Raw genomic sequence first — 27,575 nt, 5'->3', positions numbered from 1 at the left:
CTAAGGACATTACAGAAACATAAGCAAAGGATAATCCTTTGAAGTTCTTGCACCATTCAAGGCTTGAACACAACAGATCTATCCTGTTAGATCCCCATTTTTAAATGAATCCTCTATAATCCATTGTGGAAATGTACTTGTAGTAACAAAATGGCATTTTTCTCTGTAACAAAATTGTATTGTACCAGAGTGCTTTGCTAATAGTGTTAGTGCACATTATGCCATTGAACCTGAGTCCTTGACAAACTACAGACCAGCAGATGCATTACTGGAAAAATGCCAAGTACACTGATTAAGCAGGACAAAATGCACCCTTTCCTTTGTTATGAATCCCGCAACTGGAGAACTTACCAGCAAAGATAGAGAGGTCCGTTGAAGTCTGATGTCACTATTTTCAAACGTTTTATTTATAAAGGGACACAAAAGTAGGGTTAATACATACATTCAGATAATGCGCATCGTCAACACTCAATCTAAAGCATGGGTATAGTAATAATCATCATTAAGAAGTGAGCTCTGCTGTGTCTAGGGGTTAACAGATTGTCCGTTGGAAATATAAAAGTCACTCAGAAAGTCTGCTGGCCTCAGCCCTTTGAAAATCGCTGGGTTTTACGTGGGGGAACCGACAGAGAGAGATTGGGGGAGAAGAGAAAGAACTTGCCGAGTCTTGATGAATCTTCCGTGAAATCGGTGGAGCATTGGTTTCCTCTCCCCGATGTTAGTTAAAAGCGGTTTTCCGTGATTCTGTGAATCTAACGCACGTGGCTTCCTTCAGAATGGCTTCCCGCTGCTGCGGGATCACTCTCGTGTCTTCTTGGTGCGTCCGAGGGGGCTGTCCCCGAGACCCTCCTTTATACTTCCTCACGGGGTCGCAGGTGTCAATCAGGTTGTTATGATGCAATCTCTCTCTCAACTAGCCCACCTTGCCCGAGGGCTTTTCACCTGGTCCATTTCTGACACCTCCCTCCCCTTTCTCGATCTCTCTTGTCTCCATCTCTGGAGACAGTTTGTCTACTGATATCTCTTATAAACCACACTGACTCTCACAGCTGTCTGGGTTATAAATCTCCCCAAACTACCACTTGTAAAAATGCCATCCCCTTCTCTCAGTTCTCCATCTCCACCGCATTTGCTCCCAGGATGAGGCTTTTCATTGCAGAACTAAGGAGATGTCCACCATCTTCAAAGAAAGGGGCTTCCCTTCCTCCAACACCCATGCTGCCCTCGCCCACATCTCTACCATTTTGCACATCTGCCCTCACCCCACCCTCCTGCCGCCACACCAGGGATAGGGTACCTCTTGTCCTCACCTATCACCCCATCAGTCTCCGCGTCCAGCACATAATTCTCCATAACTTCCATCATCTCCAACGGAATCCGACCACCAAGCACATCTTTCCCTACCCCCCCTCCACGTTCTGCAGGGATCGCCTCCTACACGATTCCCCTGTCTTCTCAGCCCTCCCGACTGATCTCCCTCCTGGTACTTACCCTTGCAAGTGGAGCAAGTGCTACACCTGCGCTTACACCTCCTCCCTCACTACCATTCAGGGCCACAAACAGTACTCCCAGGAGAGGCAACCTTCACCTGTGAGACTGTTGGGGTCATCTACTGTATCTGGTGCATCCCTGTAAGGCCTCCTGTATATAGTTAAGACCTGACAAAGATTAGGAGACTACTTTGCTGAGCACCCTCACTCCAACCGCCCCAAAAAGAGGGATCTCCCAGTGGCCACACATTTTAATTCTACTTCCCATTCCCATTCCGAAGCAGCAGTCCATGGCCTCCTCTACTTCCGTGATGAGGCCACACTCAGGTTGGAGGAGCAACACCTTACATTCTATCTGGGTAGCCTCCAATCTGCTGGCAAGAACATGAATTTCTCAAACTTGCAATAATTGGGTCTCCGCCCGAAACGTCGACAGTGCTTCCCCTAATAGATGCTGCCTGGCCTGCTGTGTTCTACCAGCATTTTGTGTGTAATATTTACAATGTAACAGTTTTTTCCTCTATATTTATCATGCATTTCATTGTACAGCTGCCATAAAGTTGACAAATTTCACGACATGGTGCCAGTGATATTAAACCTGACTCTGAATCTGTCTGCAGTAGGCAAGGTCGACTCCAGCGCAGGTTATTTTTGGCTGGGCGTTGTCTGTTACCTTTGCCTTACCGTAACTTCCGCCTTGCACACAAACAACAAATTTTACCACTAATGTCAGGGACAATAAATCTGATTTTGAGCTTCCCAGTTCCTGAGCCTCTTTCGTATCTCCCTGAGATGCCACCACACTGACACTGATGTTGGCGTCAACTGCGGTTGCCCATTTGGCATACCAACACCCTGCATAACTAGGTGTAGAGTTTGCAGGCCATTTGAAAAAAATCTGGATTGAGCCGTCATGTTTTGAGAATGTGATAATCCAAAAAAATCATAGACGAAAGTGTTTAATAAATTACGAACATTTTCCCCATTCATAACAGATAATAATGAATATGATCCTATTAATATTGAGAGCTGAAATCCAACCTCGATAGCTTTAATTTGCTAAACTGCCGGCGGAATGCTTGCCTTTAATGCTCATGCGCAGCACGTCCCTCCTGAGGAATGCTGCTGCGCAGCAATCATTGAAAAAAAACCTACGCATGCGTTAGAAGCTCCCTTGCCGGTGCCCATCTGCGCACGCGCGCTTCTTGGCGTGCGAGCCAGTGCGCATGTGCGAGAGGAGGAGTGGCGACGGCGGGGGGAGGGGGAGGAGGTGAGGTTTCCGGCGCATGCGTACTGGCCGCGGAGGAAATTTTTTTGAAACAAACGAGCAAAAAGAGCGGAGGGGTGTGGCGCGCGTGCGCAGTCCCGGTAGGGGGTTTAGAAGTAACGGGTTGAGTTCGCCGCTGAGCACCGAGAACAATAATCATCATGGATGAGGAGTATGACGTGATCGTGCTGGGCACCGGACTCACGGTGGGTCAGGGCTGACGGTCGGGATGGGGATGGGGATGAGGATGGGTGTTGCCGCCGCAGCCACCGCCCACCCGCTTGGTTGAGGCCTCTGTCCGAGCATCTGGCCTGCGAGCTGAGTCAGCCTGCGGCTCGGCGGCTGTAACCGTTCAAAGTCACACGAAAACGGCCGGTGTGATTTCCATCCCGCTCCTTTTGTCTTGCTTCTGCATTTCTCCGTCGTGTTCGGCGCAGCCCCGTTTTGCTTCCCCCACCCGTGGGTTTCTGTTTCATATTCTTGGGTGTTTTACCTTTATCACCAGCGACCTGGACTATGGTGAAGTGCTAGAAGTAGAACTTACCTCGGTGCAGTGTTTTCCTGCTGGTCTGGCTGGTGAAGGAGAATGGTTGTGTATTCAACCGTGTCGACCTCAAATGAGTGCATTATGCAGCAATACAATGGCGATTCCTTTCACTCCCTGCATTTTAATGCCATCCCGTCACGTCATGAGGCGAAGCGGCACTCTACACAGCATCGTGAATCTTAGTTATATGTAGAAGAGTTACAATCACGGTAATTCGCATCATCCTTCCAATTCCGCCTCCCACCCCACGTATATTCCTGTAGGTGGATACAACTGACGGAATGGTCGATTTTAAGATGATTAAATTCTCAAAACCGATCCCTTTTAGGTCCGGATCTTGAGTTGAATATATGGCACTGTTCTGAACTGAGTCTTGGTTTTATTGTACTTTTTTGGTTTCACAAAGAAGTGTAAGTTGTTGCATTAGGTACAGTAGTTCAGTTGTGGCAAGTTGTTCATACGTCAGGAGCAGCTGTTGGGTCATTACCATCTTGCAGTAGAAATATATCTATTTGAGGAGTTTATTCAAGTTAGTAAAAAGATTAAAATATAATTACAAATTTACTCATGCCTTGGTTCTTGTGCCCTTCTGTATCTCAGATGGATGCAACATTTTCTATACAGGAATGTTACTTCACTTCATTTACCGTGTTCTCTCAGTAAATACTTGTACTACACCCTTTCCCCTTTCTTTAGATGTAGAAGTTCTGCTTTGCTTTAAGTAAAATTTGATGGAGAAAATTCATAATGGAGAATACCAGTTTTGTAAAATGGCTTTCATGAATCCTGTTTCTGAAAACACATTAAAGACAATTAATTTCAATGCCATTACTACTTTAATGTTACAGTTTGTATAACAGAAGCTTTCTAAATAGCAATTTGTTCATTTGTTAGTTGATGGCTAAATATTGACCAAGGCATCCAAGAAAATACCCGTATTCCTTTGGAAATATTGATATGGAGCCTTTGCCCACATGATGAATTGAATAGTGAGTTTAAGGTAAAGGAACTCTTAGGGTCAGTGATCACAATAGTGTAGAATTCACCCTGCATTTTCAGAAGAAGCTAACCTCAGATGTATCAGTATTAGAGTGCAGTAAAAGGAATTCCAGGCATGAGAGAGGAGCTGGCGAAAATTGATTGGAAGGGAATATTAGGAGGGAGGACAACAGGGCAAAAATGGCTGGAGTTTCTGGAAACAATTTGGAAGATGCAGGACAGATTCTCCTTAAAGAAGTAGTGTTCTGAAGGCAGGATGATGCATTTGTGGCTGGTGAGAAGTCAAAGCCAAGGAGAGGGCAGATAATATAGCGGAAATTAGAGGGAAGTTAGAGGTTTGGGAAGCTTTTAAAAACCAGCTGAAGGGAACTGAAAAAAGTCATAAGTCAAAGGTGGAATATGAAGGTAAGCTAGTCAATAATAGAGGATACAAAAAGTTTCTTCAGATATGTAAAGTGTAAAAGAGAGGCAAGAGTAGCTGGAAAATGATGCTGGAGAGGTAGTGATGGGAGACAAGGAAATGGCGGATGAACTGAATAGGTATTTAGTATCAGTCTTTACTGTGGAAGACACTAGCAGTTTGGGGACAGAAGTGAGTGAAGTTGCCATTATTAGAGAAAAGGTGCTTAGTAAACTGAATGGACTGGAGGTAGATGAGCCACCTGGACCAGATGGTCTGCACCCCAGGGTTCTGAAAGAGATGGCTGAAAAGATTGGAGGCATTAGTAATAATTTTTCAAGCAATTCTATGTATTTTGTCATGGAAAATTGCAATTGTCCCTCCAATCTTCAAGAAGGGAGAAAAGGAAATAATGCACCAGTTAGTCTGACCTCAGTGGTTGGGAAGATTTTGGAGTTGATAGTTAAGGATGTGGTTTTGGGGTACTTGGAGGCACACGATAAATTAGGCTGTAGTTGGCATGTTTATTTTTTTAAGGGAAAAATTTGCCTGACAATTCTGTTGGAATTCTTTGAAGAAATAGCAAGCAGGATAAACAAAGGAGAATTGGTAGATGTTGCGTACTTGGATTTTCAGAGAGCCTTTGACAAGGTGCCACACAAGGCTGTTTAATAAGTTAAGTGCCTATGATGTTATAGGAAAAATTACGAGCATGGATAGAGCATTGGCAAAAGGCAAAGAGTGGGAATAAAGGGAGCCTCTTCTGGTTGGCTGCTGGTGACTAGTGGTGTTCCATAGGGGTCTGTGTTGGGACTTCTTTTTACGTTACATGTCAATGATTTGGATAATGGAGTTGATGGTTATATTGCCAAGTTTGCCGTTGAAACGAAGAATAGGTTGAGGGGAAGGTAGTTTTGACGAAGCAGAGATGCAACAGAAGGAATTGGACAGATAGAAGAATGGGCAAAAATGTGGCAGGTGGAATGCAGCATTGGGAAGTGTAAGGTCGTGCACTTAGAAGTAGACTATTTTCTAAATGGAAAGAAAATGTAAAAATCTGAGGTGCAAAGGGACTTGGGAGTTCTCATGCAGGCTACCCTAAAGGTTAGTTTGCAGGTTGAATCAATGGTCAGGAAGGCAAATGCAACGTTAGCATTCATTTTGAGAGGACTAGAATATAAAAACAAGATGAATTATTGAGCCTTTATAAAGCAGTTGAAGAAGTGTGAGCTGTTTTGGTCCACCTGTCTAAAAAAGGATGTGCTAACATTGGAGAGGGTTCAAAGGAGGTTCACAAATATTACGGATTGAAAGGCTTATGGTATGAGAAGGTTTTGATGGCTCTGGGCCTTTACTCACTGGAATTCAAAATAATGAGAGGGATCTCAGTGAAGCATGTTGAAAGGCTTCAATAGAGTGGATGTGGAGAGGATATTTCCTATGGTGGGGGAGTGTAAGACCAGCGGACATAGCCTCAGAATAGAGGGATGTTCGTTTAGAATGGAGATGAGGAAGACACTCTGTAGACTGTGGTGAATCTGTGGTATTTGTTGCCACAGGCAGCTATGGAGGCCAAGTCTTTGGGATTACTTAAGGCAAAGGTTGATAGATTCTTGATTAGTTAGGGCATGAAGAGAGATGGAACAGACTCAATGGGCCAGTGGCCTAATTCTGCTCATTTATTTTGTGGTCTCTTATGTGGATGTTTAAGTGAAATGTCCGCATAGAAATCTGTCCATATACAGTTGTCAGGCTAGATTTTTTGATGGAAGTTTGTCATCGGGAAAAATTTTGTGTCTCCATATGTTGCCTATTTTCAACTTTCAGCTGTACTGACTTCGAGATGGAGGTCTGATCCGTGACCACTGAGTTTAAGTGAGCAGCTTGTACAGCTAAATATTATGTTTGTTCTAAATTTTCATTGTAGTCTTTCAGTATGTTAGTAATTTTCTGTTGGTGTTGCTGATGGGAACCAGAGGATCTGCAGTAAGCAGAAGTGAGAGGCAATTCATAGCATTGGATAGGAGCAAAAATAGTCACAGATGGTAGGTACACTGTTTAATGTGGAAGTGTGTGACCCCAGTTTCTCAGTTCTGCTTTGAAATGAAAATTTTAGTAACCATCTATATCAGGTGGAAGTTGTTTTTCTGAAATTAATGAGGGATGAAGTGATTCAACAGGAACATGACAGTTATTTATTTAAATTCTTTCCTTATCAGGGGACTTGTGCTGCTTACTTTAAGGGGCAAGCTATTATCGAGGTATATTGAATTACCTAGTCTCCTTTACAGAAATCAAGTGACAGCTAGGTGAATAGGATTAAAGACATGGCATTTGTAAAGAGGAAGACCTGAGGGAGATGAATGGTTTGAAACGTGAGAGGAAGAAATGCATGTTAGTGGGACATGGATATATGTTGCTAGTTGACAGTATGTACATTTATAGAAAAGAAACCAAATTATGGTAGTAAAATCACATGTTTTAATTTTAAATTCAGTTCCTTAAAGTTGTTACAGCCAGTAGGGATAGTGTAGGGCCTATTATCTATTAAATACTCCCAGTGTCGTGCATCTCAGATGACCTCTGACAGTTAAGTCCAGCTCCTGACCTTCACATGTGGCTTGGTTCCTGAGCCCAGCGGAACAGTTTCTACTGACAAGAGAAGAGACAAAGGTGGGTTACTGACACCTTAAAATCGGTCCTTTAGGTAGATGGGGCTTGTCAGCCATTGTTGTCAGTTCAGCTAGGAGAAGGAAAATTGATCTCAAATCTCTGTTGCCTTGTGGCTGTACCCATTCATAGAGAATGCTTTGGAAGTAAACCCTGAGAAAAATATGGAGCTGGAGTACCAAAGGGTGTCTTACATTGAGTTCAACCCCTGAGATGCTGCTGATGTCTCTCCCTTTCCTTTGGATTCATCAGTTGTGTGGAGAGGGGGAGCTTGCTATATGGGCAACAGCTTGCTCTCCATATTGTACTGCCCTGGTTTGCATATCATGTAGACAGTTGGCATGTGACATCTGTGGTTTGCCCCGCAAACAGTGGGCCTTAATTTTAAATTCAGTATTTTGTTTTAGTTCTTTGGTGATTATTCTTGAGCATATGACTTAGAATATAAGCTGAAAGTATAGCATAGCATTTGTTTGTACACCCAGTGGTCGTTTATTAGGATTTGAAGAGGGGATGGGCAGGGAAATTTATTTTTTTTACCAGAAGAAATTGAGATTCATGCTACCAGGTTAGAGGCTACCCAGGTGGAATATAGGTGTTGCTCCTCCAACTTGAGTGTGGCCTCATCTTGGCACAGGAGGAGCCCATGGACTAACATGTTGGAGTGGGAAGGGGAATTGAAAAGTTTGGCCACTGGGAAGTTCCACTTTTGGTGGATGGAGTGGAGGAGGTGCTCGATGAAGTGGTCCCCCAATTTATGCTGGGTCTTGCCAGTGCAGAGGAGGCAACAACAGATGACCACAAATTCACCACCCTCTGGCTAAAGAAATTCTTCACATCTGTTTTAAATGGAAGCCCCTCTATCCTGAGTCTTGTCCTGGACTCCCCCACCATGGGAAACATCCTTTCCACACCTACTGTCTAGGCCTTTTAACATTTGAAAGGTTTCAATAAGATCCCTTTTCATCCTTCTAAATTTCTGTGAGCACAGATCCAGAGCTATCATACGAGGAACATTTGATAACCTTTTCTTTCCCAGAACCATCCCCGTGATCCTCTTCTGAACCTTCTCCAATGCCAGCACATCTTTTCACAATACTCAAGGTGAGGCCTCACATTCTAGACATTGCATTTACCTTACTCACCACCGACTCTACCAGCAAGTTAACCTTTAGGGTTTTCTGCGCAAGGGCTCCCAAGTCCTCTCAGATTTTTGGATTTTCTCCCCATTTAGAAAATAGTCTGCACATTTATTTCTTTACCAAAGTGCATGACCATGCATTTTCCAGCATTGTACTTTATTTGTCACTTTCTTGCCCATTCTCCTAATCTTGTCTGTCCTTCTGCAGCCTATCTGTTTCTTCAATACTACCTGTCCCTCCACCAATCTTTGTATCATCTTTAAATTTGGCAACAAAGCCATCTATTCCATCATCTAAATAATTGATATAAAAAGATGCGGTCCCAACACTGAACCCTGCAGAACACCACTAGTCACTGGCAGCCAACCAGAAAAGGATCCTTTTATTCCCACTTGCTGCCTCCTACCAATCAGCCAATGCTCTAATTATGCCAGTAACTTTCTTGTAATACCATGGGCTCTTAACTTGGTAAGCAGCCTTAAGTGATACCGTATCAAAGGCCTTCTGAAAGTCCAAATATACTGCATTCACTGGATCCCCCTTATCTAACATGTAACCTCCTCAAAGAGCTCCAACAGGTGTGTGCAGGCAAGATTTTCCCTCATGGAAACTATGCTGTCTTTGTCCTATCATGTCCTGTGTCACCAAGTACTCCATAATCTCATCCTTTACAATTGACTCCAACATCTTCCCGACCACCGAGGTCATGTTAACTGCCTATAATTTTCTCTCTGTTGCCTTCCTCCTTTCTTAGAGTAGAGTGACATTTGCAATTTTCTAGTCCTCTGGCACCATGCCAGAGACTAATGATTTTTGAAGGATCATTACTAATTTCTCCACAATCTCTACTGCTACCTCTTTCTAGGTTAAGCTGTGATTTAGTGGTAGGGTCTCTTTAAAGTTGGGGGAAGTTGTGTAAGATGATGTGTTGGATGCCAGGGCTCATGGGTGGTAAAGTCAAGAGGAAATCTATCACTTTTAAGGTGAGAAGATGGGGTGAGCACAGGTATTCGGGATATGGAAAATATATGGGTGAGGACAAAATCAGTAGTGTAGAAAGGGAAAACTCTTTTCTTTGAAAGAGGAAAACATCCCTGATGTTGTGGAAAGGAAAGCCCTATCCTGGGAACAGATGAAGCAGAGGCAAAGGAACTGTGAAAATCAAATAGTAATTTTATGGGAGAAGGGTGGGAAGAGGTATAGTCAACATAACTGTAGGAATTGGTAGGTTTGTAATAAATGTCAGTTGACAGTTTGTCTCCAGAGAAGGTGAGAGGGATCAAGAAAGGGGAAGGAGGTGTCCGAAATAGACCAAGTGAATTTAAGGGCAGGGTGAAAGTTGGAGGGATTGTTAATGAGATTGACGAGCTTAGCATGGCTCCAATGCAGTCGTCAACATAGCGGAGGAAGATTTGGAGAGTATTATCTGGGAAGGCGTTGCATATGGATGATATACTACATAGCCAACAAAGAGGCAGGCATAGCTGGGCCCCTTGCAGGTGCCCATGGCTACTCCTCTCAAGTCTGGAGGAAGTGAGAGGCGCTGAAGGAAAAGTTGTTGTGGGTGAGGGCCAGTTCTGCCTGTTGGAGGAGGGGGTGGAGGAGAATTGGTAGGTTCTTTTGTTAAGGAAGAAGTGGGGAGCTTTGAGTTCGTTTTGATGGGGGACAGGAGTATATAGCGACTGAACATCCGTGTTGAAAATGAGGTAGTCAGGTTCAGGGAATTTAAGGTTATTTAGGAGTTTGAGAGGATGAAATTGAATACAGGAGTTGGGAAGTAATGATGAAGTTGTATAAAACATCGGTGAGCCCTAATTTGGAGTATTATGTGCAGTTCTGGTCACATACCTACCAAAAAATATCAATAAGGTTGAAGAGTAGAGAAAATTTACAAGGACATTGCTTGGGTTTCGAGGACCTGAGTTAAAGGGAAAGGTTGAATAGGTTAGGACTTTATTCCCTGTAGTGTCAAATTGAGGGGTAATATGATAGAGGTATGCAAAATTGAGGGGTATAGAAAGGGTAAATGCAAGCAGTCTTTTTCCAGTAAGATGGGCGGGACTACAACTTGAGGTTATGAGTAAGGGTGAGTGGCGAATTATTTAAGGGGAGCTTTACTCAATTGATGAGAGTCAATAAAATAAACCGTTGAGTGTGAAATGAGCTGCCAGTAGAAATGAATGAGTTTGATTTCAGCATTCAAAGGAAGTTTGAACAGATACATGGATGAAAGGGGTATGGGGGAACTAGGCAGAATAATAGTTTAATGTGGACTAGATGGGCTGGAGGGCATTTTTCTGTTATAGGTTGTTTACACTGCAGACAGAATTTTAGTCAAAGGACTGGGACTAAACCTGTAACGCCCCTTTGTTACTAGATCAAATATTGGCAATTGCATTCAGATTTGGACTTAAAAAGCCAGTGTATCTGGATTATGTAAGGAATATAGTGAGATATCTTGGACTAGGGAGATTAAGGTAGATCAGCGTGCAAGCATGAGGTGGGAGGGAATGTCATTGAAATTTTGATCACTGATACCCGTCAAATAACCAAATTAATTGGTCTTACTTTCTCCAGTTTTGTCTGCATATCATGTTTGAGATTGAAATGTACACTTTTAATTGGTAGTTAATTCCTCTGGCATCTTTAGAAATTTTTCGATCATTAGTGAGTTGAGGCTGTGATTTATGTATTCCTAATGAAATTGTTTCAAATCTGCATTTATAACCATATAACAATCACAGCACGGAAACGGGCCATCTTGGCCCTCCTAGTCCGTGCCGAACCCTTAATCTCACCTAGTCCCACCTACCCGCACTCAGCCCATAACCCTCCACTCCTTTCCTGTCCATATACCTATCCAATTTTACCTTAAATGACACAACTGAATTGGCCTCTACTACTTCTACAGGAAGCTCATTCCACACAGCTATCACTCTTTGAGTAAAGAAATACCCCCTCGTGTTTCCCTTAAACTTCTGCCCCCTAACTCTCAAATCATGTCCTCTAGTTTGAATCTCCCCTACTCTCAATGGAAACAGCCTGTTCACGTCAACTCTATCTATCCCTCTCAAAATTTTAAATACCTTGATCAAATCCCCCCTCAACCTTCTACGCTCCAATGAATAGAGACCTAACTTGTTCAACCTTTCTCTGTAACTTAATTGCTGAAACCCAGGTAACATCCGAGTAAATTGTCTCTGCACTCTCTCTAATTTATTGATATCTTTCCTATAATTCGGTGACCAGAGCTGCACACAATATTCCAAATTTGGCCTTACCAATGCCTTGTACAACTTTAGCATTACATCCCAACTTCTGTACTCAATGCTTTGATTTATAAAGGCCAGCGTTCCAAAAGCCCTCTTCACCACCCTATCTACATGAGACTCCACTTTCAGGGAACTATGCACAGTTATTCCTAGATCTCTCTGTTCCTCTGCATTCCTCAATGCCCTACCATTTACTCTGTATGTTCTATTTGGATTATTCCTGCCAAAATGTAGAACCTCACACTTCTCAGCATTAAACTCCATCTGCCAACGTTCAGCCCATTCTTCTAACCGGCATAAATCTCCCTGCAAGCTTTGAAAATCCACCTCATTATCCACAACACCTCCTACCTTAGTATCATCGGCATACTTACTAATCCAATTTACCACCCCATCATCCAGATCATTTATGTATATTACAAACAACATTGGGCCCAAAACAGATCCCTGAGGCACCCCGCTAGTCACTGGCCTCCATCCCGATAAACAATTATCCACCACTACTCTCTGGCATCTCCCATCTAGCCACTGTTGAATCCATTTTATTACTCCAGCATTAATACCTACCGACTGAACCTTCTTAACTAACCTTCCATGTGGAACTTTGTCAAAGGCTTTGCAGAAGTCCATATAGACTACATCCACTGCCTTACCCTCGTCAACATTCCTCGTAACTTCTTCAAAAAATTCAATAAGGTTTGTCAAACATGACCTTCCACGCACAAATCCATGCTGGCTACTTCTAATCAGATCCCGTCTATCCAGATAATTATAAATACTATCTCTAAGAATACTTTCCATTAATTTACCCACCATTGATGTCAAACTGACAGGTCTATAATTGCTAGGATTCCTTCTAGAACCCTTTTTAAACAATGGAACCACATGAGCAATATGCCAATCCTCTGGCACAATCCCCGTTTCTAATGACATATTAAAGATCTCCATCAGAGCTCCTGCTATTTCTACACAAACTTCTCTCAAGGTCCTGGGAAATATCCTGTCAGGACCCGGAGATTTATCCACTTTTAAATTTCTTAAAAGTGCCAGTACCTCCACCTCTTTAATTGTCATAGGTTCCATAACTTCCTTACTTGTTTCCCACACCTTAGACAATTCAATATCCTTCTCCTTAGTGAATACCGAAGAGAAGAAATCATTCAAAATCTCTCCCATCTCCTTCGGTTCCACACATAGCTGACCACTCTGATTCTCTAAGGGGCCAATTTTATCCCTCACTATCCTCTTGCTTTTAATATAACTGTAGAAACCTTTCGGATTTACTTACACCTTATTTGCCAAACCAACCTCGTATCTTCTTTTTGCTTTTCTAATCTCTTTCTAAGATTCCTTTTACATTCTTTATATTCCTCGAGCAATTCCTTTACTCCATGCTGCCTATATCTATTGTAGACATCCCTCTTTTTCTGAACCAAATTTCTAATATCCCTTGAAAACCATGGTGCTCTCAAACCTTTAACCTTTCCTTTCACCCTAACAGGAACATAAAGATTCTGTACCCTCATAATTTCACCCTTAAATGACCTCCATTTCTCTATTACATCCTTCCCATAAAACAACTTGACCCAATCCACTCTCTCTAAATCCCTTCGCATCCCCTCAAAGTTAGCCTTTCTCCAATCAAAAATCTCAACTCTAGGTCCAGTACTGTCCTTCTCCATAATTATATTGAAGCTAATGCTATTGTGATCACTGGACCCGAAGTGCTCCCCAACACATACATCTGTCAGCTGACCTATCGCATTCCCTAACAGGAGATCCAATACTGCCCCATCTCTAGTCGGTACTTCTATGTATTGTTGCAAAAAACTATCCTGCACACATTTCACAAACTCTAAACCATCCAGCCCTTTTACAGAATGAGCTTCCCAGTCTACGTGTGGAAAATTAAAATCTCCCACAATCACCACCTTGTGTTTACTACAAATATCTGGTATCTCCTTACACATTTGCTCTTCCAACTCACGCGCCCCATTAGGTGGCCTATAATACACTCCTATCAGTGTTACTGCACCTTTCCCATTCTTCAATTCCACCCAAATGGCCTCCCTAGAGGAGCTCTCTAATCTATCCTTCCAAAGCACCGCCATAAGATTTTCTCGGACAAGCAATGCAACACCACCTCCTCTGGCCCCTCCTACTGTATCACACCTGAAGCAACTAAATCCAGGAATATTTAGTTGCCAATCACATCCTTCCTGCAACCATGTTTCACTAATAGCTACAACATCATAATTCCAGGTATCAATCCACGCTTTCTCATCCACCTTTCTTACAATGCTCCTAGCATTAAAATAGATACATTTAAGATTCTCTCCATCTCCTCCTCTCTTTCCATCCCTAACAATGCATTCAAATTTATTATCCTTTTCTTTCTTCTCCCCTACATCTTTGGGCTGAGCCAATTTGTCATGGGATATATGATAATTTTTAAAAAAATGCTTATCAGTTACTAATAAGTGTTTAGAGACTCAGGGCAATTAGTATTTTATAGGTAAGATATCTACTGCAGTATAGAACAAGGTCTACACAGACTGACTGATGCTCAGGTTTAATTGCTTGTTTTGCAGCTAATGGGAAGAATTTCTCAAATCACTGAAAGTTGGCTAATGTTACTAATAATCATTGTATAGAAGGTTTGTCACCTTGAGAATCTTGCCTTCAAGATGACATTACTATAAGGTCCTATTGCTGAATTGTCTGGATAAAGAGAAAAGATAGCTATCTTGTACCAGAGGGCATGCTTTTAAGGTTAGAGGGGGTAATTTCAAAAGAGATGAGGGGCAGTTTTTTTTTACAGTGGTGGGTGCCTGGAATGCACTGCTGGGGTGGTATTAGAGGCAAACACATAGTCATTTAGATAGGCATAAGAATGAGCAAAGTGGAACTATATGGACATTGTGTAGGCACAAGAGAAATTTATTTGGCCAATTGATTCAGCACATTATGGGCCAAAAGGGCCTTTACCCGTGCTGTACTGTTGACTCTGAAATTTTGATTTTTATTTTACTCTAAAAGGAGGATGTGGAAATTGATTTAAGCTGCAAAGTATTGTAATAAAAACCAATGTACCAAGCATTAATAAGGGAAAAATGTTTTCAAACTCTTAAGTGGATGCAGAATTGAAGTAAAAGTTGACTTCAGCTCATCTCTGTTAAGGAAATAGAGTCCACTTCTGAGTCTATCTATTTCCTTTGGTGTCACTGATTACAGTTTAAAAAGTAGGTCAGGCTTGAGTGGGTAACCACTTGTACACTAAATGGTGAATACTGCAAGAAATGAACTCTTTAAACTCTTGGGCTCATTTCAGAATCAGGTTTAATATAACCAGCATAGGTCATGAAATTTGTTGTTAGGCTCCAGCAGTACATTGCGATACAAAATAAAAAATTGATTACTCTGTGTTTGTGTGTGTGTATATTAAATAAGTAGTGCAAAAAAAAAGTAGTGAGGTAGTGCTCATGGGTCCAAAGTCCATTCTGAAATCTGATGGTAGAGAGGAAGAAGCTGTCCCTGAATCATTGAGTGTGCACCTTCAGATTCCTGTACCACTGAGAAGAGGGCATGCTTTTTGCTCTTTGTGGAGTTATCTTATAAATGGGATTTGGTTTCTGCTTGATCCTAATTTTTAATTTTTGTATTTTGCAGCCTGTGGCCACTATGACTTGCATTTTGCATGCCTTGCACAGTTAATGGACACTATGGTCCTATTCTTGGTGCATAACAGTATTCTTGTTCATGCTCAGCTCTAATTAGTCTTTCTAACTGGAAAAAAGTGCAGTGTTTTATTCGCACAATGCATGCAATGTAATGTGGGTAGCTTAGGGATTGGAAAATGGTGGGAAAAGATGTGAAGCAGCATCTGTGCAGAAAAGTTTTGGATTAATTCCATCAAGCCATCCACCATCTTTCCCCCACCACCCACTTTCTGCAGGGATCGCTCTCTATGCGATCCCCTTGTCCTCTCAGTCCTCCCTCCTCATACTTATCCTTGCAAGCAGAACAATTACCACACCTGCCCCTAGACTACCTCCCTCTCTACCATTCTGGGCCCCAAACAGTCGTTACAAGTGTGGTGACATTTCACCTGCGACTGCTAGGTCATCTACTGTGTCTGATGATCCTGGTGTTGCCTGCTGTAAATCTGTGAGACCTGACATAGATTGGGAAACCGCTTCTCTGAGCATCTTGGCACCATCTGCCACAAAGCAGGATCTCCCAGTGGCATTACAACATTTACATTTATAGATCAGAATTTTCAGAAATAAATTAAGTGTTTTGCAAAATTGTTTTGCCCTAAATTGGTCTGGATCGCTTGAAACATTATACAGCTTTATTAACCAACTTGTTTCACAGTTTAATTTAAAATTTCTATTTGGTATCTAAATTTGCTGTTTCATTTTGAGGATTTTCTAGATAAATTTAAAAATAATTCTTAAAGTTAGCTTTAAGTATCATCGGAATAACCATATTTTACCCTCCTGGTGAAAACCCATGCAGATCTTTCCCAGATTACAAGCAGCTGATTTGTGATGCAAGTTGGTGCAGACAAGAAGTGTTTGGATGACTGGTGAGATAAATTTGCCATCTGCTGAAAGCATCTTCTGCTGTGTGGGAACTCGGTACGTGGCAATATTTGAGTGGTTGAGTTAAAATACCCTGGTTAAACCACTTATTGCCCTTGGTAGGGTTATGTTTTTATTGAAATATTGCTGGATGGCTTCATTTCCAACTTTGATCAGTTAAGCTTATGATCAGTACTCAGGATCAAACCCCGATGTAACCTGGGAAAACTTGTTCTAGGATCTGTAGTATGTAACTGTATGTAGGTCATGCTGATTTATCAATAATGGCATGGCCTACATAGAATGGGGCACACAACAAGGATGGGTGCCTCTCTCCTTTAATATTTACTATATCTATTGAACCACTTGCACATTTAATTAGAAACTCCTCTCAGATCTCCCCTGTTACAATAGGTACAACATCACCCTTGATGTCACTTTACGTGGATGACACACTAGTTAATATGGCAAATATTCAACAACCTCTCCCCTATGTTTTATCTTTTTTCCTTAATGAACAGCTTCGGTCTTGGTAGGGATTAGATTTATTTTTCTTTTGGAATAAATTAGTATAGTTTAATATTACTGTTGATGAACTTGTATGAATGCAGGGTAATATTGTTATTATGAACAGATATAATGTAACTGATGTTTTTTTCATCTTTTCAGACCTTTTATATGCACTTACTTGAACTCTGTATTCTATGTAGAAACTAAAATAATAGCAGTGATGCTGATTAATACAGATAAAAGTAAGGTGTCTCTCCCTCCCCAGATTAAGGTTACAAAAGAGGTCCTCTACTTGGGTATTAAAGTTAATACTTCTCTATCGTCTGTGGCTAAAACAAATTACTCTTTAATTTTGAAAAAAATAGAAGATGATGTTAATAGAGACACCTGCCATCATCAGTCCCAGCCCGTATATTGGTCATTAAAATAAACATCTTACCCTGCATTAATTTTATCAGCTCAATGATCTCACTTGCGTCTCCGGCAGGATATTGGCAAAAACTAGACTCCTTACTACGATGCTATGTTTGGAACGGTAAACAACCCAATATAAAGTGGTCAGCTGTACAATTCAAAAAGTTGGATTAGGGAATTGGCATGTCCAAATTTTAAACTGTATCACTGAGCATTTGTATTAAAGTCTTAGCTATTGGATGGAGGAGGATAAAGTTTCGTCATGGAAAAATATAGAACAAGAGCTAATTGCACCAGTAAAGTTGAAGGACTTTCTCCTTATAGGTACGTCTACCAAAAAATGTGATTTGTATTACGGTCCAATTTTAACCCATATGCTACAAGTGTTTAGAGCAGCAGAAAAATTCCTGAAACTTAAAAGTGCATCTCCATCATGCAACAATAATCATTTTCTATCTGGGGGGAAGCCATTCATTAACAGAACTTGGGAGGATAAAGGTATTACTACTCTTCAAGATATTAATGGGGCAAGTACTATCTTTAACTTCCAAGAACTGGTATCTCGATATAATATTGATAAACACTCTCTTCTACTTTAGAATAAGATCAGCTTATAAAGCCTACGGGGTTCCCTGGGTGTCAGATTTAAAGGACCATCCCATTTTAAGTTGGATACAGTGCTCTAAGGCAGATAGTGTCATATATCTATGACAAATTAAACTCTCAGAAATATATGCCCACATCAGGAATGAAAACCTGGGACAGGGACATATCTGAATTGAGACAAGACTTAGACTGGGATGTGACTTGGGATAATGCTGCTGGTGCTTTGAAAAACCCAAATCATTGGTATATGCACTTGAAATTTTGTCATGAAGTATATGTAACATCGAGAATTAGACATCAAATGGGACTGGTTCCTAACCCATTTTGCCCTTGCAGAACTGTTGGCTCTTTTATACATGTTGTATGGGAATGTCCAGGGGTTTTGGCTTGTGGGGGGAGGTTATCAGTACTCTTAACAGAACTAACGGGGGTACAATTACCAATGGACCCCGCGGTACACCTTTCCCTTACGGAACAAACATGCAAAATCTGGCTGGCAGGCCAGCGTTGGAAGCGTCCTCATGATATTTCAAGTACTCACTGGCTTTGGAGCTTCTTGGACATTTATCTGGAATTATCAGCAAGAGTATGACCAAACACAATCTTAATGTGGACAAATTTGATTTCTAACTTAAAAGATCTTCTGTTAAAATAGGAATGCTTTGTGTATGCACTACTATACAATTGGTTGGTAGAGGGGAGAGCGGGATGGGGTTGAGGATTGGGGGTGGCTGGGTTAAACAGTCAAAGCGTAATTGACAACTGGTTGTATTGAATGTAATTTGTTGGCGTTGCGATTTTAAAAAAAAAGTGATTTAAAAAAAAATGATAATAGCCTGATGAAACGTCCTGACCCAATCAAATGTCAAACTTTCCATCAAATGCAATGCAGATAGTTCACAAGGTATGATATTATGGTGAAGTGTAACATTTCACTGTTGAGCAATGAAACTAGTTTGTTTATTTTGGTGATCTGGGTGTCTGCATTTGATGACTAATTTGAGGCTATTTGAGATCTCACCTGGACTGTACACACCGGCTTTGTGGCAAAACAGCCTCACTTCCACCTCAGATGACTGAAGAACTTCAGTAGGGACCCCCCCCCCCCCCAAAAAAAATCCTCAAGGCTTTCTACAGGGGCACCATTGTGAACATACTGACTGACTCTATTGCCACCTTGTACAGGAACTGCACCAACCTTGATCGTTGGCCACTGCAGAGGGTGGTGAAGCCCAGTGCATCTGTGGATGTGAACCTCCCTCCGTTGAGGACATTTATACTAGCGGGTGTAGAAAGAGGGCCTGGAAGATCATTGGGGACGCCATTCACTCCAACCATAAACTATTAACAACTGTTTCCATCTGGCAAACGATACCTCACCATTAAGGCCAGGACCAACAGGCTACGGGATAGCTTCTTTCCACAAGCCATTAGATTTTTAAATTCACATTTAATTCACAGGTCTTGATACATTGTGACAGAGTCATCACACAAAGGTTTTCGCTCTCCCACATTGTGGGATGGGTGTAAGATTTATCTTCTTTTGGTCAGATGGTGACATCCTCGGTTGCAGTGGTTTCTTTAGGACCAAACAAAGGTGAAATTATTTGTCTTTTATATCTTTTGTGTGATTGTAAGACATTGCTGAATATTCAGAACATTTAAGTGCTGCAGGTCTGTGCCTCTGGCAAATTGGTTGATTGGAGTAGAGCTGGACTAGTTGTGCACCATGTTGCTGGCAACTACAGCCACCCAAGGAGGAAGGTGTCAGAGGCAGTGTGCAGTCTTAACAAATTGTGCAAATGATTGTCTTGTAATTGCAAGCCCCTGTTGTGCATGGTAATGTAGAATTCTGCGAGTCCAGTTAACCTGGTTCATTGTCAAGACCAATAACGGGAGCTGTTTGGCCTCGGTTGTTGCGTGAACCAGACACCGTTGTGGTGCTGGCCTCCAGAGTCCACTCGATGGAAGACGAGCTGGATTGCGCTTATCTGTAGCTGTAGTAGCACATGAGAACTGTGTACTTGTTCTTACAAAAACATGGCTTCAGGACAACATCCCATGCACCATCAATATACAGGCCATGACACTCAAGGGCCTGGGCTATATTTTTTTTGCTGTCATAACTACAGTATATGTGTTGATCTGTTGTGTGTGAGCTTGAGACTTTTAGATCTTGCATGGGTCAGACCAGACATTCTCCCCTAAATGATACTGGTGAACCAGAAGAGACTTTTTCAATAGTCCAGTAGTTTTTGTTACTTTGACTATAAATCCCACAACTGCATGATGGGATCTAAATTTAAATATTAGGATTGCTAATCCAGTTCAATGGGTTGCAAGTGGAAATTTAGCTTCTGTGCCACCAATTTCTCCCTTGCATAGTAGCCATGTAAAGAACTGTTGTTTAAATATTTAAAACTTTGGATTGTAACTTTTTCATCGTAGAGTTTTGAGAATGTGGTTTGGCTTAATGCATTCTGTGTATTTATTGCACTAAAACTTATCCTGAATGCTGTTTAAACATTAAATCTGGATTACCGTTCATACTTGTTTAGGTCTGATCAATGTTCTCAAACTGGAAGAAAGTGCAGTGTTCCATTCACAGGATCATGCAATGTAACACAGATTTTTGATCAGAAAATGTTGGGAAAAGATGGGCAAGGGGGCATTACACAATTCAGTTATATGTGTCTATTGATTCAGTAAATGATTTTTTTAAAAATTTGATCCAGCAGTCCAGTCCCTTACTTTAATTTACTTTTTCGTAGGAATGTATCCTTTCTGGAATAATGTCAGTAAAAGGCAAGAAAGTCCTTCACATGGATCGCAACTCCTATTATGGGGGTGAAAGTGCATCTATAACTCCTTTGGAAGATGTAAGTATAAATTGTTTGCTTGCTTCCCCTGCATTCAAAACCTGTTTTTTTTTCAGGATTATGGCTGTTACTGGCAAGGATGGTGTGAATTCCTAATTGCCCTTCAGAAGGCAGCAGTGAACTGCTGGAGTCTTTAAGATGATGGAATTCCTACTGTAGTGTAAAGTTTGTCAAAAGATGAACGGGTGGTTATTACAGTGAAATGACAAGCAACTTTGAAGGGAAGGCAAGTGTATGCTGCCTGTATTCCAATTAATAAAGGCTATGTGTTTGGGAAGTACTGCTGATGTAGTCTTTACAAGCAACTGAAGTGGAATTTATACACAATACATTGCTGGTGATGGATGGTGTGCAAATTAAGATGGCTGCTTACTGCTGCATAAACTTCAAGCTGTTAGTGTTGTTGGAGGCTCTCCTCACAACTGAAATAAAGGATATAATGACATATTGCTAATATCTGCCTGAGTTGTTCATTGCAGGGTGTCCAGCTCCTGCTATGTCTTTGCAGTATTTTGTGGTTGTTTCTGTTTCTGATTGATGATGGGACTTTGTAATATTAACGTCATTAAATATTGAGATGTGGTTCGACTTGCTCTTAAGTGTCTGGATTTCATATAGTACCATATGGTGTGAGTGCTACAGCCATTCCTAGATTGAAAAAAAAATACATTTTTGGAAGAGGTTTAAATGAAATTTTGTAAGGCATTTTGATCTATGTACAGAATGTAGTGCACTATTCATTATATGATGAATAGCTCTCGGTCAGACACAAACCCTGTTGAATCACTGGCAGATTTGTAAAGCCAGGAATTGTTATGCTTGCCACATCAGCCCATACTTGAATGTTTTCCAGGTCTTGATACAATTTTAACTTTCTGTATTCAAAATAAAAGTAATGGAAGTTTTCCTAATTCTTAAGATACTGCTTTATTATGAGCTTTTTGATCCTAGGCCTGATTTCTTGATCAAAAAGCTTTATGGCTTAATTGGTTTATTCCGTTGCCCACACTAAACTAAGCTGGAATGTTTGATTTTTGAATGGAATGAATTGAAATGTTTTATAATGCATACTTTACTCTTGTGAATCTTTGCAAGCAAGTATTCAGAACAAATGCTTTTATCTGTAATTTCAGTTTCTGGCTTGGAATGAAGAAAATTTTGGGTCAGAAATTTTCCACAGTTGGGAGTATCTGGGATTTGCCTTCCTATGGTTCATGGTTAAAAAGCAAATTTGGTGTATATGAAATACCATTTCTCGGCACTGGGTTGAATTTGGAACAAGTTCTTGAATTTTGCTCTTAATAAGTAGTAGAAGATTTTCTTTTGGTTAGGTCTCTGCATCAGGCCACTATTCTAATTGTTTCAGATGGCTCATTGAAGCATCCATATGGAAATTTTGAACTTTGTTCAGAATAAGATATTGCATCAGGTTTTAAAGATTTGCTCCTAGTGGTGTTGAGGATTTTCTCTCTACCTGAGCCAGAATAGTTTTGAATCAATAACATCTTAACGTGGTTTTTCTGTGGGGGTTGTATCCACACAAAAAAAACAATTGCTTTGTTTTGTAACATTAGTCAGAATTGCCTTAATCATTCATGAAGGAAACATTAAGATTTAAAATTTTGGTCCTTGGGTGAAAAAAATTAGCTACTCATGATTGCAAAGGTTTGAATGTTTATTTGTCTGCATATGCAATTGAAAGAAATTGCTTTATCGCCCACGCTTTCTGTTTAACTGTTCTAAATTTGTACTGTCTTCCTCAGCTATATAAAAGATTTAACATCCCTGGTTCGCCACCAGAATCCATGGGTAGGGGAAGAGACTGGAATGTGGACCTGATCCCAAAGTTTCTTATGGCAAATGGTAGGATGAATGATTTGAAATTGTTTTAACTGAAAACAGTTTTAAACAAAATTATAGCTCCATCTAACTGGTGGAGAAACCAGTAAGGCAGAGCTGTAATTTTGTGCTAGCTCATGGCCATATACATTTGACATCTGGCGTTGTTCTGCAGGTCATATTGACATTGAGTTTGGATGGAAGTCTGTGTTCTAATTACAATGGAAGGTGGTGCCACTAAGTTGTTAAGAATTGCATTAGTCCCAAGCTCAGTAATTTGCAGGAGTTTCCTGAGGAGTGCACAAGTGCATTTATATTTTGTCTCCTATTGCTATTAAGTTTTTTTGGTACATCAAGGTGCATTGGCTGATCCAAGAACATCAATGTCTGTACCTAGCCTTCTCCAATGTGGTTAAGATTTTTGACTCAAAACACAGCTTAGAAGGGCGTCTCGTATTTAGATTGCTTTAGAATTTGATTGGGCTGGCCAGTGGTGTAGTGTCATCAGCACTGGACTTTGAGGCGAATGGTCCTAAGTTTGAATTTAGCCTGATCCCAGCCGTCTCTGCACAAAAGAAAGGCCTGGCAATTTGCTTCCATATCTTGCTACAAAAACCCTACAAACAACTACGCTCTCTGTAGAGTCACTATGAGTCGACGATGACTTGATGACACCCAACAACAACAGAGCTTTTTTTACTTTTAAATCTTGCTGCAAAGTGTGCAAATTGTGATCTAGGCCAGTGGGCTTGTAACAGCCCCCAATCCCATTGCAGGCTCAAGCTGAACAAGTTTCATTAACGTCTCATCTTGCTGATTGTAATATTGTAATTCCCCCATGGTTTACACTGGACTGGAGTCGATCAACAGGTTAAAAGCCAAACTGTTACTAAAGTTCTTCAGTTGAGGGTCAACATGGTCCCAGTCTCTGCCTTTGACCAGCAATATGGATATACCACTTGCAGATGTGTGTGTTTGGCATCCAACTCCACGTAACCACTTAAGTTCAGTGAAATGACTATAAGGATATATCTCGCAAATAAACAGCCCCAAAACACAGATTGTATACCAGTCAGTCTCATTATACAGCCTTCAACTATCCCTCCCCTCACAGGATAAAACAATGAAAATCTGTTGCAAAATGGTAGAAACAAGGATCACTCCTGTAATCTCAGCAGCTACTTGTAGTGAATACAGACATCATTGATAAAATTTATAACCATTTTTTCTTACTAAAAAGTATTCCAAGACCAGGCCCTCAAACTTCCACCAGCCTGTGTATTGATTAGCTTTCATGTACATTGGCGACGTGGACAGAGGCATTCATGATCTGCCAGAATCTTCAACGGAATGGCAGAACATTGACTAATATCATTGTCCTTCCTCTCTGTACTGCATCTGCATCTTGAGGGTTCTGATAACACAACTCGAAGCAGTGAATGGTCTGTTTTATTGGCATACTAAATACCTGATATTAATTGTGAAATTAGTACTGATTTAACAAAATTTTTTTCATAAGATGTTCAGTCTCTTTAGGAATGAGGAGTGTTGGATGGTGGGGGTGGGGCAGAGAAATACAACTTCCTCACGGATTCATTGACATCCCAGGTCCTTGACTTCAATAAAGCACTTAAGATCATGATTCTGTCTACATGACTAAAGCACATGAAGACCACGTGCAAGCTTGGCATTCGGTATTCCTAATTAACACTTTGCCCTGAAAAGTGTCTCTTGGGGGCAGGTCTTGTACGGCCTCTTCTGAAACCATAGAACTAGTATGGGTGCAAATTATTCTTGACCTCTGTAAATTGCCAAGTTGCATAGGGCAGCATGGTAACCTAGCACTTAGCACAATCTTGTCACAGTAATCACTGATTGCCACTGCTATTTGTAAGGAGTTTGTACATTCTCTCCATGACCGTGTACATTTCCCCTGGGTGCTTCAGCTTCTCCCACATTCTAAAGATGTACATTTAGGTTAGTGAGTAGCGGATAAATTGTGTTGATGTTGATATTTGTCGACGCATGCATGCTACTCTGCACAATCTTGGCTGATTTGATTTGACGGAAACAACTTGCTGTATGTTTTGATTTACATGTGACAAAGCTAATCTTTAAATCTTTGTAGGGCAGATTGCAACTTGGGTGCAGATTGTTACACCACTAATAATACACAAGAAGCTGAATGACCGGCATATTAACCATGACTAGGTGTTCTATAATCCTGGGTTCAACCCTCTCTAAAGGAAAAGCAGAGTGCTCAATTTTCTCCATTTCTTTTTTTTCCTCTTTTTTAACTGAAATCTGACATGGATTCAAAATGTATAATCTCTTTGCAGGTCAACTTGTGAAGATGCTACTGTATACAGAGGTCACCCGTTACCTTGATTTTAAGGTTGTTGAAGGCAGCTATGTTTACAAAAAAGGCAAAATCTACAAAGTCCCATCCACTGAGAAAGAAGCTGTGGCTTCCAGTGAGTAAAAAAAAATTGTTAGAACATGGGGGATAATTAATTGGTGTATGTTGTCAATATAATTCAGAAAGTTAGTTTCTGTAGAACATTTGACCCAATTGAAAACCATGTTTTGTTCAGAAACTTCTCTATGGGATGGAGTGTGGAATCTTGGTGTTATCAGAGAATGAATGAATGCTTTTGTTTTGCAAATCAGCTTTGGGACTATTGTCCATAATTATGGATAAATTACATCATTTTGTAAATGACAAATGAAAACTTGAAACCTGAAATGAAAAGCTCAGAGCATGTCAATTGGTATCTGTGGCAAGGGAAATACCAGTTGTGTCTTAAGTCAGTAAATCAGCAGAGGAGTTGGAGCTGCTGCTCTGCAGCTCTAGTGATGCAAGTTCCATCCAGGCCTTGTGCTGACTGAATGTGCCTTGGGTTAATTGGTTACTGTAAAATAACCCTAATGTTGATGCAGGAGAATCTGTATGTGGTTGTTGATGGTAAGCGAACCGGATGTGGGAATGAGCTGATTGGGGTGCTTTGAGAGCCAACATAGACTAAAATGTGTCCTGCAAAAAGTTAACCTTAAAGTTATTAATCAGTTAACCTTAATATTAGTAAAGATAGCAGGTCAGGCCGCATCTATGGAATGATGCTGAGTTCCCTTCAGCCTTTTGTGTGTATTAATCTTAAAAGGTAGCTCATTTTCTGTTTTTGGATAGAGTTGTTTGTAGGTCTGCATCTTTTAAAATGAGCCACACTTGATTGCAGATATACTGATTCTAATATATGACAAGCTGAAAAAAATTTTCAATTGTTAGAATTCTAATCAAAGTTTTTAAATTCAGTGAATGACTTTTACTTTTTAACCAGTGAATTAACAACTTTAATGAAACTCCACTAAAGCAATAATTCTGAGTCTCAGTAACCTAGGTATTAATGCTTAATATGTATTAATATACTGCTGCTCCCTCTCTATTCCACTAATAATTTTCCTATTGGCTCAGCAAAATTTATAGTGCAGCAACAATAACAGTTGAGTTGATATTTGCTTTTTAATCCTTTTGGTGGTGAAGGGTATTACCATTGTTTAGCGCTTCTGAGCTGTAGAATTGTTTGCACAATATATTTGGCTGAAATGTGAACTTTTTGTTCTGTAGGTATGCTTGGCCTTTTGGACAAGAATAGATATAGGAAGTTTTTACAGCGTGTTTTTCTTTACGATGAAAATGACCCCGCAACTTGGGATGGTTACCACCCCAAAGAGACAACCATGAGAAGCGTATTTGAGAAATGTAACTTGGGGAATGATGTCATGGATTTCACAGGCCATGCCCTGGCTTTATATAGGACTGATGAGTAAGTGTTAAACAGGAATGATTCTGTCTATCTAGTTACTTCTGAATGATTTAACTACTGCAATGCCTATCAAAAGTATTCACCCTCAGAAGTTTTCTTGTTTTATTGTTTTACAACATTGGATCACAGTGGATTTAATTTGGCTTTTTAACACTGATCAACAGAAAATATTCTTGTGTCAAAGTGAAAACAGATTGCAAATTGGTCTAAATTTACTACAATTGTTAAATACAAAATAACTGCATAATTACTCATTCCCTTCAAGTCAGTATTTAGTAGATGCGCCTTTGGCAACAATTATAGCCTTGAGTCTGTATGGATAGGCGAACGATATGGGGGGGGTGAACTTTTTATAGGCACTGTATGTCATTCCTAATTGATCTAATTTAGTCTGTGCTTTATTATTTTAGCAGCTAGTAGTAGCAAAAAAAGCTGGTACACATTTCTTTGATTGTGGTTGAACATCCGCTTGTATACCAAGTACCTGCTCCCTTCCCATAAATACTGATGTATGTTGTATTTTGAAATCTGTGCCTCTAGTTAAATTGAATATTGTGGCTTGACAAGCGAATTCCACAAGTTCACCACCTTCTGCCCTAAATGTTTTGCCCTGTATCTTGAGACTCTGACTCTAGTTTTAACTACCCTCTTGCCAAAAGAAACTTCGTCATGGCATCTGGCTTTTAAAGCTGTCAGAATTTTATTTAAATATTGTCTCTTTTTTTATTATGAAAACAAACCTAGATGACCAGTTTGCGTATAATAGACCCACCATCCCAGTAATTGGACTTGTTAAAGGCAGCACAAAGTGCCAAGAAGGGGTGACATTGCTTTCCAGGCTTGGGATTATGTCTTCTACTTGACTACCAAAGTGTTTTCATTAAATTTGGTCAGTTTTGAATTTGCAGGATTATATTCCCAGATTGGTTAAATTTCATGCTGGGGTAAGATGTCTCAGTCCTGAACATTACTAAAGTCCTGGCCAGGGCAAACCCTGAATGCAGTAGGTTTTGAAGCTTTGTGCTTTTCCTTTCCTCCCCCATTTGATTGTATTCATTGCTAGTTTCTGATTTGTATTTGATGTCTTTGCTCTTTTTCTACATCTATTCAATTTCTCTTTATTGAACAAT

General features: G+C 40.6%; 2 protein-coding genes across 4 annotated transcripts in view; one reads left to right on the top strand and one right to left on the bottom strand.

Annotated features, from left to right (window-relative positions):
* The first annotated feature begins 2,805 nt into the window (after positions 1-2,805).
* The window catches only part of LOC132403738 (rab GDP dissociation inhibitor beta), a 36,445-nt gene continuing 11,675 nt past the window's right edge, over positions 2,806-27,575 (top strand). Inside the window, exons 1-5 of the mRNA XM_059987380.1 lie at positions 2,806-2,963; positions 20,675-20,782; positions 22,546-22,645; positions 24,961-25,095; positions 26,247-26,445. Of these exons, the coding sequence (XP_059843363.1) occupies positions 2,919-2,963; positions 20,675-20,782; positions 22,546-22,645; positions 24,961-25,095; positions 26,247-26,445 (587 nt within the window). The 5' untranslated portion in view covers positions 2,806-2,918. The remainder of the gene's footprint in view (positions 2,964-20,674; positions 20,783-22,545; positions 22,646-24,960; positions 25,096-26,246; positions 26,446-27,575) is intronic.
* Positions 7,055-27,575, bottom strand: part of tasor2 (transcription activation suppressor family member 2) — a 179,057-nt gene continuing 158,536 nt past the window's right edge. For 2 of the 3 annotated variants that reach the window (XM_059987376.1, XM_059987377.1), the window contains one exon: positions 7,055-7,355. Coding sequence is in view for 1 of the 3 variants with exons in the window: in XM_059987377.1 (XP_059843360.1) it covers positions 7,294-7,355 (62 nt within the window). In the remaining 2 variants the exon portion in view is untranslated. The remainder of the gene's footprint in view (positions 7,356-27,575) is intronic. The other variant, XM_059987375.1, reaches the window with a different exon arrangement.

This window comes from Hypanus sabinus, chromosome 13 (assembly GCF_030144855.1).
Source record: "Hypanus sabinus isolate sHypSab1 chromosome 13, sHypSab1.hap1, whole genome shotgun sequence".
Classification (NCBI taxonomy): domain Eukaryota; kingdom Metazoa; phylum Chordata; class Chondrichthyes; order Myliobatiformes; family Dasyatidae; genus Hypanus; species Hypanus sabinus.
Note: the sequence above shows the minus strand (reverse complement) of the source record. Positions and strands in the feature narration are given on the sequence as shown.